Raw genomic sequence first — 13,933 nt, forward strand, 5'->3', positions numbered from 1 at the left:
ATTTACAGTTGGCAGAGACAAAGGAAATAACCTGGATGTAATGTGTTGGAAGCCTCTCTAGAGTCCAAGGAAAAGGGAGAGTAGGCTGATCCAGCACTGTGTTCTGCAGCAAAAGGACTGGCTATATGTGCAGTGGTCATTCAGCGTGGAAGCTGATTAAGGAATTAAACAGTGGAAGAGAATGAGTACTGAATGACCGTTTTCATGCTCTGCAGTAATGGTATGAGGTCTGTAGTATGCTACTGGCATGTTATAATAACCTGCTCAAGCAAACGAAAACGAAGTCTCCTTTAATCTGAAGTGCCATATTAGACCATTGTCGAGGCCGTTTGCCTTATTGTAACTTAAATGTAAATTGTGTGAAAATAGGCCATAGCTGTTTCTGTGGAATGGACATAGATGGGTGCTTTGAGAGCAGAAGTGTCTGGTTGGTTCCCAGTGGAACTGGGATTTCTTCAATCTGCAGGCAGCGGAAGGTTTCCAAAAAAGTTCTTGGTGGCTGTGTGGAAGTCTGAAAAATGCGAATAGGCAAAGAAGAGAAAATTGTTTGGGAGGCTGATGGGAACTGAATTCAAGAAGGAATGATCAAGGAAGATGATGTTTGCAGACCCCTCGTGTATAGTATATGGTGACAGTGTAACAATGCTGGATTGCGCTTTGGCTTTCATTTTTATTTTCATGCCTTTCATAGATTATTTGACAATTTTGTGGTCCTACTGTGACTAATTCTTACTGATCTGAAAATAGCAGCTCAGTTACTATCAATATGCAGCAGTGCACTGGAGTAAACATGTCTGGGGAAAAAAAAGAATTTGTTAATTATGTGAAGGCAAGGGTCTCATAATATGTTGCTTTACTGTCTTCGTAAGGCTTTGTCATGTTTTGCATGTCATTAATACAAGTTCTTCTCTGGCAAACGTGCAGTTATTTGCATTACTATGCCTTGAAAATGGTTTATCAGAGAATAACTGCTGTGGCATAGTGCGGAAGTACAAGGAGTCGATGTAAAACCTTTGCTCTGCAGTGCAAGTAGGAGATGCAGTAAGCCTGTTTGAGTACTCCTAATCCAGTGCCCCTTCTCTCTTAGTGTTGACCTCTATTTCTGTAGCTGCATTTGATTTCTGTCAGGCTTCTCATGACCCCATGCGGCAGCACGCTCCCAAATTAATAAGGATCTATGTTGACAGCTGCTTCAAAAGCTTCTGGCCTCTTTGAGGGATTTTTTTTTTCCCCTTGTGCACAGGGTGTGGGATGCAGACACCCCAGTGTTTCTTCTGGTGTTTGCTTTCCTGTGTGGTTCTGGCCCCTGGTGCTTGGCAAATCTGTGTTTTTCGCTTTCTTCTGCAAATTGACTGCTGCCAGGATAGTTTCTTATTTGCAGTTGATGTGTGGCTACTGAATGATTGAAAAGGAAATGTCTTCTGTTGTGTTCTCCCACTGAAGACTGTGCCTAGGTCTGTCCTTGAATATGACCTGTGCATTAAAAATGGCATTGAAACCGTGCTCAAGGTGTGCACGTTGCATTCTAGTCATCACCACAGTATTTATTAATTATTTCCTCCTTATTTTTTTGACAAACATTAGCTGGGTTTTTGTACTCTGTGCTTTTGTTATTGTGGTAGTGTCTTAAGTTTCACCATTGTGGTGCTTCCGCAAATTACTTTTGCGAATTTGCACGCCATCTGTGTGCAATAATAAAGCTTTTAGCAACTCCAGATTGCCGTGCTCGTGGTGGGGAGCGTGGATGAAAGCCAGCCCAATGAATTAAGGTCATGTCCCTACTGGGGACAGAAAGCAAACTCTAGGTAAAACGATCTAGACAATCCCTTTGAGAGGCATCTGTTCCTGGTAGGACTTTGGCAGTCGTGGTTAGGGCTGTTAATCTTCAGGCTTCCAGCCACTGAAAGGTAGGAGGAGAGACATGGGGACTTGCTCCAGGCCTTAATGGACACCTGCAGGAAAAATACTTCATGTTTTTGACAGTCATAGGTGGATGAACAGTATTGTTGAGTAGAAAACTTGTAAAGCTAGCCACACAGGTTAAAAAAAAAAAAAAATAAAAATCATGATACAAAGCAAAAATAGCCACTAGTCACTTTTCAGACAAGGTTTTTGAAAAGCATTAATACAGCTACTGAATCTCTCAGATTAGTGGCAGTCTCTCAGTGGAGAAGTACTTCATGATACCAAAATTTTAAGACCCTGACATTTACAATATTGAGGAGAAAATAAAAGCTTTCATATATAGGTCTGTGTGGGAGGAAATAATGTTGAAAGGAAAAAAAACATGAACTGTTGTACCAGATAAATACACTATATTAAGAAAATTACAACGTGAGAGGGACATCTTGTGGCACAAATTAAAAAATTTAAAAAAATCCAGTGGCAGGAGGAGTATCCTGGGATGTGACCTTGGGGGTCACCATTTCTGGTAGAAATTCTAGGCCTGGTAAGAGATTAATTTATTCCAGTTTTTCTTACAGCATGACTCTTGCTACCCACTTTCTCATCTTCCCACTTTTTTTGTCTCCCTAAGCAGAGAATTAGAGTGCACAGAAGTTCTACCAAACACACTCCTCACTCTTGGTGCAAACGATACTAGTTTTTAATGAACTAATAGATTAAAATGTCACTACTATTATTTGACCGGGTGTGTTGCTTCATCAGTGGCATAAAATGTAACTACTTTAGCTGTGGGTGGCTACTATTTATTTTCCACTTGTATCACAATCAGATTTCCATATGTTCATATAAATTAAGAAGAATACATTTAATTTTCAGGAGTACAAAGGGCTACGATTGTGTACCATCAACTGAAATGAAACCTAACATCCATCAGTGAATCACGGTGTAAGAAGTATGACATCTTGCTGTCAGTGTGCCTGAACCTCTAGATCCCTGTTTGATTAGTTTTGATCACGTGCTGATAAAAGTTTAATTATCTTTTACAAGCAGTAGTTTTCCCAAGAGCTCTCGTCGTAACTTGGAAGGATTTATTGAATAACTTTTAATAGTCTGAGATGGGGCTGCGTCGTGTCACTGTATAGAGTGGGAGAAGTCTCTACAACACAACAGTATTTTCCATCTCTCTGGACCTCAGCCACTTGAAGTCTTCTAGAAATGGTTCTTCTCGGTGGGCTGGTTGTGCACTTGAGCAGAGAGCTGGGGTAGCAGGTAGGTGTATCTCCAGCCCAGTTACCTTCCTGTTGCAATTTACACCCTTTGTTGGCCACGTCGGTCTGGCCTCTGGTGCAGGGGAGCTTGGGAGAGTTAACTTGAGACATTGCTGGTTTGGGCTCGGGTGTGTTAAGCAAGCAGGAGTAAACTGGCATGAACCATGGTTACTCCTCTCAGCTTTGGAGAAACAATAGAGTGTCAGTGAAAAGAAAAAACAGATCTCTCTCCCCTCCAGAGGTACCTGTCAGCTGCACAGGAGTAAAGCTTGTGCTCCTAACAAAAATGTATAAACATTGAGGAGTTTGTGATTTGGTGCTGCATCATTGTTTTGAAATTTCAGCAACCAGATGTTGTTATGGTCAGTCTCCTGATTTCCAATACTACCTTCTTTTTATATGCCTGAGATATATTTAAAGTTCAGTGTATGTTGTTTTCTTAAGGATGTTTATAATGTGTCTGTTCATGTGTAAGAATCCAGAAATACTATTTGAATCAATTGGTATGTAAATCATTCTCTGCTTTGGAAAGATAGGAGATCATTTCTCCAGCAGTAATTCAATCATAGCTTGTTTTTTGTTTAACCACAATACTCTTGCCTAAATTTAATTCAAAGTTTATGTTTCCTAGCTACAGTTCTAGTACTTCATTGCCATGAGTAGAAACACTATAAAATATAACAAAAATGAAGGACAATAGTAAAGAGATCTTTTGAGGGGGAAAGATAGGGCAGAAAAAATATTTTTTTGTTTTCAGGCTTTTGCACAAGACTAACTTAAAATCTGCCAAGTCATGCTGTTGTCCAGCACAGATTTTTGACCAATACCAGTGTATCGTAAAATGTTTTTTTCTACTTACAGGTCAGCTAAAATCCCGAGCGTTGCAGTGATTGCTTTGAGATCTGTCCCTTTGGCTACAATTCATTTTCCATTATTAGGTGTCCCACAGAATAACAAACATTTGGCTTAGGTTAACCAAAACCTTGGGTTTGTTGGTACCAGTTGAATTCAGTGTGTGGATTTACGATCATACGGATGCCAGTTGCACGCTTTCGTTTTTGACAAGAGGACTTTATTTGCTGAAGAACCTCACTCCAGTCTCTTACTGGTTTGATCAGTTCGAAGACCAATTCCCGTAGCGATGGGCCTGTCCTGAGCCGTGGCAGTTTAGCAGTGTGGTATCCAGGTCAGAGAAGGAGCTTCCACATGCCATGGGAACGTGTTTTCCAGCATGTCAGGTTAGTAAAACACTCTTGGCAAACAACGAGATACAAGTATGCTGTTATGGCGTCTGCGCCTTGTGTGCATCGGAGAGGTTTTTCTGGTCAAAGACGTGTGGTGGGATTAGCTTATGGTGTGAATACAAGTTTAAGTGCTGTGTTGTGACTCTCTTGCGTGTTTGCTCTCTGGGATGCCGTTGGGTTTTCTAGTTTGCATGGTTTGGTGGAGGTTGTTTAGGGGACTGCCAGGGACAGCGATGCCTTTGGGCTTTGTGCATACGTGTGCAGGAGGTGCTTCCCTACCTGCAGCAACATCTGCATCGCTGGTGGGACACAGTTCTCGGCTTTGCCCGTGGTTTCAAGCGTCTCCAAAGCAACACAAACTAACCTGGGAAAGACACGTTTATTCCAGAGTATTTCCTCAAAAGGTCTCGGATGGAAAAGCCGTAAATTACGACTAAACGTTTGAATTCACGTCCTTGCTTTGGGCGGTTGTCATTTGCCGTGCAGAGAGGAGGAGCAGGGGTGTGCGGTGGGTGTCTGTCTGTCTGTCGGACCCGCGGTGGGTGTGTCTGTCTGCAGGACCGGGCTGTGCGGGCGAGGAGCCGCTGTCTCCCTGGCCGGGGCGCAGCGCGGGCACCCGCCGGTTCTCCCGGAGGCTGCGGGGTCGCGCCGGGTGAGGCACCCACCGCCGTCGGTCCCTCGAGAAACGGGTTTTGCGTGGAAACCCGCATTTCCGAGGCTGCGGCGCGGCGGGCAGGGGCTGCCGGGCTACCCTTCCCCACGCCCGGCGGCCCGGGGCCGGGCCCGGCGCCGGGGCGGGCCGAGGGAGCGGCCGGGGGGCTGCGGCCCCGCTCCCCGCCGGGTCCCCGCCGGCGCCGCGCCCTCCTCCGCGCTCCTGCCCGCCTCCCTCCCCTTCCTCCCCGCCGTCCCCTCCCCCCGGCTCCGCATCGCCGCGGCCGGAGCACACGCCGCCCGGCCGAGGATGCTCCCGGGCTTTTGTTCCCCTGCGGCAGGTAGGGGCCGGGGCGGCGGGGCCGGGGCTGCGCCCCGGGCCGGGCGGGGGGCGGCCGGGCGGCGGCGGGGGCCGGAGCGGCGCGGTCCGGGAGAGGCGGCGAACAAAAGCGTCGTGCAAAATGGAGCCAGGAGAGAAGGGCTGGACCCCCTTCCCCGCCGCGCATCCCTCCGCCCGGATGGCCGGCGGCAGGAATTTCGGGGAGGCTGCCTCGGCCGGAAAGCCTCCCCGCGCTGCCCCCCCTCCGGCCGGAGCCCGGCGCCCCGGGCCCAGGGCGCGGGGAAGGGACGGGGAGCAGGAGGCGCGGCGGGAGCCGGGCAGGGAGCGGGGGCAGGCGGCGGCGGGGAAGCGCCGTAGCAGGGCGTGGGGAAGGCGGGGTGGTGATGGAGGTGGCGGGGAGCGCGGGGGGCAGAGGCGGTTCTGTAAAACACTTTCCCCTTCTCTTCTGTCAGCCGTTGGGAGGACGCTCGTCCTGACTCGGTGAAGGTTCCTTCTCCCTCTTCCCCCAACCCCTCATCCCTCCTCGGCGAGGCAGCCCACCCCGAAGGGCTTTAAAATCAGCCCTCTGCCGTGTGCGTGTGCCAAGTTGCTGACATGACCGCTGCTGCGTCCCGGTGCAGCGGTAGCGGCGGCGAGCCGGATTTAAAGGGGAATTGTGCTGCAGACAATGCACAGCAGCAGCATCTGGAGCAGCCCTGGGGACCGGAGCTCCGGTTTTGACATTGCTGCACACACGGCACCAGCCGCAATGACAGCAGCTGCCTGGAGTGGCTGCAGGCAGCGGGCAGGAGCATGAAGTAGAGAGATCACTGCAGTGCTCAAGATGAACTCCTCCTTGGTTGGCAACCAGAGTGGCCGGCCGTTCTGTCTCCTAGCCATCAGCTATTTGGAGACCATCAATTTTTGCCTACTGGAAGTGGTTATTATTGTGTTCCTCATGGTGCTGATTATTTCGGGCAACATTATTGTGATATTTGTCTTTCACTGTGCACCTCTGCTGAACCACCACACCACCAGCTACTTCATCCAGACTATGGCGTATGCTGACCTCCTGGTGGGTGTGAGCTGTCTGGTGCCTTCTTTGTCTCTGCTGCACTACCCTATTGTTTTAAGCGAGTCCTTGGTTTGCCAAATCTTTGGTTATGTGGTGTCGGTGCTGAAGAGCGTCTCCATGGCCTCTTTGGCGTGCATTAGTATTGACAGATACATTGCCATCACAAAGCCGCTGACCTACAACACGCTGGTTACCCCGTGGAGACTTCGAATCTGCATACTGGTCATTTGGCTGTACTCCTGCCTGGTCTTCTTACCCTCCTTTCACTGGGGAAAGCCTGGATATCACGGGGATGTGTTTCAGTGGTGTGCCAATTCCTGGAACACCGATCCCTATTTTACCCTCTTCATTGTGGTGATGCTCTATGCCCCGGCTGCTTTCATCGTCTGCTTCACTTACTTCAACATCTTCCGCATCTGCCAGCAGCACACCAAGGAGATCAACGAGAGGCGAGTGCGCTTCAGCTCTCAGGATGGGGAGGCTGGGGAGGCACAGCCCTGCCCGGACAAGCGCTACGCCATGGTTCTTTTCCGCATCACCAGTGTCTTCTACATCCTCTGGTTGCCCTACATAATCTATTTTCTGCTGGAGAGCTCCAATGTCTATAGTAACCGCGTTGCGTCCTTCTTGACCACTTGGCTTGCCATTAGCAACAGTTTCTGCAACTGTGTCATTTACAGTCTCTCCAACAGTGTCTTTCAGAAGGGGCTTAAGCGTCTCTCGGGGGCTATTTGTGCCTCCTGTGCTAGACAGAGGGTAGCTAAGGACTCCTCTACCTCTAGGAGCAAAAGATCTTCCAATGGATGTCATGTCTAAGACGCCTATCAGCTGGACTGGGAAGTGCAGGGACAATTCTGTAAATTGCAAAATAAATTAAATACGATTTTAAGATGTCCAGATTTGCAAAAAGGTTTCTGAGAAATGCTGCTGACCTAGAAGAATCAGGAGCACATATCATTGTGATTTCACTTAAAAAAAATTATTGCTGTGGAGGAGGCTGTGGAGTTTCACCTCCGTGTTCATTTTTAAGAATAAAGCTGTATCTTGACACTTACCTCTCCAGCTGGTGTGACTGAATGGAGTGGGTGTCTGAGAGCTTCGGCAAAATGTAGTCTTTCTTACAGCTTTACTAGGTTCTTTCGAGATTCGTGCTTCACATGTAAATGATAGATCCGAAGTGGAAATGTCACAGTATATGGTATATTACAGGGATTTTTTAATATATGCCAAAGTATATTGACACAATGTTCCAGCATCGTAACAGAAGGGGCCAAACAATTTGTTTTTCAGTGCTACCTAGACAGGACTTCTAGAACAGTGGTGAACAATGTGAAGGTTTTAGTGTGAACTTCGAGTCTTACTGAGCCATGAGAGCAGCGATGTGATCTGAAGAGCCGTACACTTAGGACTGGGCTGGCTCCCGTGCCCCGTGTCTCCGGTAGGCTGCGTGTGTGCGATCGGAGCACGGCATCTGCATTTTCCTGTTTGTGGTGAAGTAGGAAGAAATCGGATCAGACCAAATTTAGCAGTTAAATAAAATGTGTTTTCATAAGCTAAGAGAAAATACATGTCACTTTACGATACCAGAGTTATGGCAGCCACTCGAGGATGATGCCAACATGTGAAAATTATTCTCAAAACAGTGGAGAAATGCCACGGTTTTGTATGTGGAAATTTTCTCAAGAACAACTTTAAAAATAACTTGTCCCTTTTTTTTTTTTTTAATCTAAATTCTTCTGATATTTTACATACTAGAACTTAAGGGGAAAGGAAAGAAAACAATTGTCTTCTAAACAGCTAAGGGAACTATGTTGTAAATTTAACTGTAGTATTTGAGTTATTCATAAGTGCACAGAGCTAAATGAGAGACATTTTTCTTTAGCCTTCATGGGATTAAAGATGGTTTGAATATAGCAGGAGCTAAATCCCGTTGGCAAACGTGTATCAAACTGGTCAAACAAAGTCAGTATCTGAGAAACAAAATCTCATTGACCAAAGCTTTTTCAAGGTAGCTTGTTTTTGAGCACCGTAGTCCTGTTAAGAAGGCAGTAGGGCCCTCAAATTGAGTAGTTTTCCTAGAGAATATCCTTGTCTTTTTACTGATGCCATATTGGAAAATGAAGGTGAACCGTGTATTCCTGTAATAATGGATTGCAGCCTGCATTGTCTTTTCTCACACCATATCCCCCCGCCTCGCCCCTGGTCTGGGAGCAGGTTATGTTCCCAGTTCCCTCCCTTCCTTCCTTCTGCTTCGAGTCGTGCGTTGGGCTGCGGTGAGCCCGGGGAATGCCGCGAGCTCGTGTGTCATGGCTGATGTGCACTGTTGCAGTGGGAATGAAAAGATATTAGGGAAAAGTGATTTGATTTTTTTTTAGAATTGGGGTAATTCTCTTGGCCAAAGGGAAGGCTGTATTTTTGTTAAATGGTTTCAGGTCTACTGGTGTTATAGATCAAGATCATCCTCTTTTTAGTATTCTCCCCTGTCCCTCCTGCAAGCATCCGCGTACCCTCCTCTCTGGTCTGCTGTGAGCCTCTTGTCTTTGTGCTTTGCCTCGGAGGGTGACAGTTTGTGTCTCTGTCCTGTCACATGCAGTGGTTGCTGCAGACCATCCTGCTCGCTGCCCATCCACGTTTGCCCCAGTTCAGTCTTGTGAGGCCACCAGTGAGGAAGCAGGGAAGGAAAGAGAGAGCAGCAGGTTGATGCCTCCTGGCACTCGTTGCTGATGGACACGAGTTCCTCTTACAGATGTGTGTGTGTGTGTGTGTGTACCTGTTCCTGGGGAGGATGGGCCAGAACCCCCTACCATCGCTGCCTAGTTTTGGTTTGAGAGTCCTGTTACGAGGCGCGTTTAAGTCATACCTTGATCTGCTTTCGGCGTATTTCATCCGTAGTCCAAATCTCCCAAGATAAACTTCCTCCTTAGTTCATCTGAAACGTGAAGAACAAAGGTTGTCTAAACCCTGATGCCTTCACCACGACGTTTCGTGTTATCTTTTGCAATAAGACGTGGCTGGAGCCGGGGCTTGTGCTGTTATCCTGCACAGACACGGCAGAGGGGACTCGTTCTGCAGAGCTCTGGCAGCCTGAATTTTGGTTAGAGATGCAGACAGCCGTGGGGGAGCGGAGTGTAAGGGTGTAGTGAGTCACTTGTAAATGGTATAATAAGCTCACAGCACATCAGCTGGCTAATTGTTCTCAAGTGTTTTGTAGGTATTATGGCAAAGGTGGGCTTTGGGGAACAATTTAAGGGCTTTAGTCACTAATATCAAAGCGCGTGTGTGTGGTATTTTTGGAACAGCCTCTCAGGTAGACTCCCAATAGCTTTTCTCTGATTCTTCACCTTATCTGACATTTCCAAGTCTTTGGAGTGATGCAATCTATCATTGAAATAGCATTTGATTAAATTTAATAGAAGAAAAGGATCTGCTAGGACCTAAACCCCTGAAAGTGGCAGTTTTAGGTTTAAGTAGAAGCTGGAAAGCAAAGGTTGTTGCCTTTTTGTTTTTTTCATGGCATGAATAAAGGTTTAAATAGAAGCATTGTATGCTAGGTTTTCAGAATATGGAAAATTTTTAAAAGTGGCATAGAGATTTAACTCGAGATGAAGCAGTTGCTACTTCAGCCCTAAGCCTAGAATTGTACATGAAGTGTAGTGGCTGTTACAGATGCAGATGCACGCTTGCAGCTGTCGTTGCTTTGCAGCTAAGGTTCAGTTACGACATTCCTAACAGCCAGGCTTTTGTTCAGTTGCCTTACTCATCTCAAAGTCTTCATCAGCTCAGATGATTTCCGTGAGAGGTGAAAATCAGAATCTGGAAGTCTCCAAGAGATGAGGACGGAGAGGAGTTGCAGCCAGTGGATACATTCAAGTTTCATCCGGTGTTTTTACGGACACTTTTAAAAAACGTTGCCTCAGTAGCTTAGTTTTAGTATCAAATATTTCTGGGTTTGTCTGTGTTAATTTATTGATTTATTTTTTTAATTTAAATTACTTTTTTTCTCTAAGTTAATTTAATGTTGATCTAGATTTGTACGTGACTAGATGTTTTAAATATTTCTAACATTTGAGTCTGTTGTCTTCAGTGAAATTGCATGGGGGTGAATCTTGTTCACTGTGCCAACTGTGGAAGGAATAATTTTGAAATATATTACCTTGTTTGCTCAGCAGTCCTTTTAACATCCTTTGTCATGTAGTTAACATGAGGCACGGTAGTCCTTTTCATCGCAATCTGTGCTGTGAAATTGTTATGCAGCAAACTTTCCAGTTGGATCACTTTCATCGTTGTACATATGAAACTAATCCTTTCTTGGCTATATTTGTACCCGAGTGTGCCTGGTGCTTTAGAAATTGGTATCAAGAGCATTACCCAGATGAATGCCACACTGAGGAGAATACAGAAATCAAACTACACCTTCATAAAAATTATGTGTTGTGATAAGATGAAAAGAACTAATTTGGAAGTTCCATCTCAGACTATAATTTTATTTTTTTTTTTAATTAAGGTTACCTGCCTCTCTTTTCAGTTAAGCTGCTAGAAGGTTCAATTTGCAGGATGCAATTCAGTGGCATTTTTTCAGTACCGTGGGAAGGATTTCTATACGCACAACTTCTCAGAAGGTGATAATTTGCTTCATCTAGAACTCTTGATTTTTTTTTTTTTGAAGGTTTACTGGAAGTTTAGGTTGTGATTATATTGTCATTTTCCAAATAGACTGGGAGAAAATCTGTGAAATACTATTTTTTTATAATCTCCAATCAAGTGAGACTATTTTTTAAATCAATAGGTATCTTTTGTGTGGAACAACTTTTGCTGTTATCAACTGTTAACTTTTTTAAATTAAATGTTACTAGTTTCTTGTCTTTGATTTCTCTTAGGGGTTTTGTACTTGTTTTTAAGCTTCTTATCACTCAGAAATTTGTTTCTACTAGTTGAGATTCTGACATGGTTCAGTGTCAGAGTGCTAAGGGGCAATCTTGAATATTTGTCACAAATCCGTGACAAGAAGAGAGTGGTACAAAGTACCGAGGCACAGAGAATCTCTAGAGTAGCACGAGGTTGCACAGAGTCTTTCTTACAGCAAACTTGAATGAGAATTTCCAAATTTCAGTCTCGTGCTGCATTTCTATGGCATTGTTCCTTTCCCGCTCATGTAAAGATTTTTACCTGAAAGAATTCCTAAATTTCAGCAGTTTGTTCTGAAAAAGGCACTTCCAAGGCCTGTATGTGATGTGAGATTGAGACATTCAGTATGCAAATTTAATAAGCATTTTTTTTGATATTTATTGTGGTATTACCAACTGCTGTGATGATAACAGATGTGCTGAACCTTCATGAGTCAGGAAGTCTGAAACGTTTTGGTCTGGTCATAACTCCACATCAGGGTTTGAAGTTGACAGAACTACTCCTAATTCAGGTCAGTGCTTTAAAAAACGTATTTCTTAGGAACTAATATCTGAGCACAGGAGTCTGCCTTTGGACATTACAAACAAAAGGCCCATTTAAAATTTTTCCAATTACTTGATTTATGTATTGTAGGTAATTCTAATTAGAGGAGGTGGAGGTTTTGGAGGGCTTTTGTTGTTGTTTTAACACATTTTTGATTCTGGGTCCTTGAAGCACCTGCTAAAACATTTGCCTGACCTGGCCCTTATTTTGTTGTTTAGTGTAGAAACCTTTTTTCTTCACTTCTACGACTTTGCAGAATGCGACTCCTTTCCCTGATGTCATTCCAGATCAGCTTGGGTTTTACCTGACCACCAGCACTGTCTGGAGTGGGCAAAGCACGTGTTTGTAACCGATGTTCTGCTGTGACCCAAGAGGCATAAAGGCCTCCGTGGTTTTAATTCTTAAATGAGGGAAGAGTAACTGTCCTCCTTTATGCAGCTTATAGGAATGGACACCTTGCAAACTCCGGGGTTGTTCTGCTGAGGCTTCCAGGAGGGGAGAGGCTGGGAATGCCCCAGCCGAGTCCGTTTATTCTGCTGGCGAAGCTCTGCTTCCTCCTTGCCATCTCGGCCTGCCTGTGTCTTTTCAGTCCATTTTCTGCTCTTTTCTTTCCGTTCCTATTGCTGAAATTCAGAGCTCTGGAGAGCACGGTTGACATAGGGCTTTCCGTATATTTCATTATCTTCTTTACACGATGAGTATTGTTGGTTGGTTGTGGCTGTGGTCTCAGGTCAGTCGGGTATATTAAATCTATTACTCACTTTGGAGTCCCTTAGACTCTGTAATTGTGTGGGCTTGAAATGCATTTGGCTGAGGTCAGGGTAGACCTTGGGATAAGTCGCAGCTGATCAGACCGCTGGGCCATCAGGTTTTACAGACTGTCTCCATCAAAGTAAACAGCCCTCCTTTAGGATGATGGGAGAATCCCCCATCCTGAAAACAACCCATTTTGCACCAGGAAAGAAGCGTTCTCCTGACTTGCAGAGGCTGCCTTATTGCCTGTGCATTGCAAAGGTACCACTTGGAAAGACATTTTCTGCAGATAAGCAAAAGCAGACAATTTAATACTAAAATTACGTATGTAAAATGTTTTTGGAAGAGGAGAGCTCTTCAAAATTAAAATTTCTATGTGTAAAACCAGATACAGATGTATTTAGAGAAAGAAACTGAAAGTTGTGGCCGGTGGAAACAAACAAAGGAAATGTGCCCGGCAGGTGTGCCTGTGCTGATGGTGGGAGGCAAGCTGCAGTTCTGTCAAAACAACGGAGTATTTAATTTGGGTCATATCCTTTACAATGCATCTTTTAAAAGATGGAGTTTAACCTTGTTGCTTTTGCCTTGCTGGACTTCAAAAGCAGCTTGTCTGAGCCTCGGGGCTCCCGCAGCGAGCGGATTCCTCCAGCCCCTCCGTTCCCGTTCAGGTAAAACGGAGTAATACCAGTCTGTGTCGTGGTTGACCATCTGAGGTGTTCTTAGTCAGCTTTTCAGGTGTTTTTTTCTGTGACACGAGGTTTTCTAGACAGGCAAAACGTTTTGCTTATGCAGGCAGCTTTGCTGATGGTTCTCCAGTCCATACTCACTTCTGTCACATTCCAGTTTTTATTCCCATTGCAGAGTTTAAAACAAGCCACAGTCAGCGTCTGCTCTACATGCATTTAGTGGTGGTTGCAAAGGGAAGCGTTTGTGGATAACACCCATATCATATTTGCATCTCTTGAGCTTTAGCACTTCATGAAAATGTTAATGTAAGTAACCTTCCTGTATCCTGATCCAGGTCGTTTATTTACAGCCTCTGGCGTACTTCAGAAATCTGTCCCGTCAAAACTGGTCCTCTAGCTAGAGAATTTGTGCTACTTCAGTTGAGAAACAGAAGTTGTTAAAGTCATCCTTGTTTTGTCTGGAAGATGTTGGGGGGAGTGTGGCGATGGCTGAGCTGATGGGAGGAGATGCAGCTCCGCTCCGGGGGTACCAGGTCCCCGCGGGACCATTACCTCTGCGCAGGCTGGTGACCAGTAACTTGGTT

The 13,933-nt window shown here is 45.4% G+C and overlaps 2 protein-coding genes across 5 annotated transcripts in view; both read left to right on the forward strand.

Annotated features, from left to right (window-relative positions):
- RABGAP1 (RAB GTPase activating protein 1) overlaps positions 1 to 13,933 on the forward strand; it is a 72,560-nt gene that overhangs the window by 31,594 nt on the left and 27,033 nt on the right. The gene's annotated exons all lie outside the window — the stretch shown is intronic.
- Positions 6,232 to 7,278, forward strand: GPR21 (G protein-coupled receptor 21). The gene has a single exon (XM_086625273.1). It carries the CDS (start codon positions 6,232 to 6,234, stop codon positions 7,276 to 7,278), a length of 1,047 nt encoding a protein of 348 aa, XP_086481399.1.

The sequence above is a fragment of the Tauraco erythrolophus genome, chromosome 22 (genome assembly GCF_009769465.1).
Source record: "Tauraco erythrolophus isolate bTauEry1 chromosome 22, bTauEry1.pri, whole genome shotgun sequence".
Taxonomy (NCBI): domain Eukaryota; kingdom Metazoa; phylum Chordata; class Aves; order Musophagiformes; family Musophagidae; genus Tauraco; species Tauraco erythrolophus.

Coding starts and splice junctions, on each gene's coding strand:
- GPR21 (XM_086625273.1), top strand. CDS start 6,232: ATGAACTCCTCCTTGGTTGGCAACCAGAGTGGCCGGCCGTTCTGTCTC.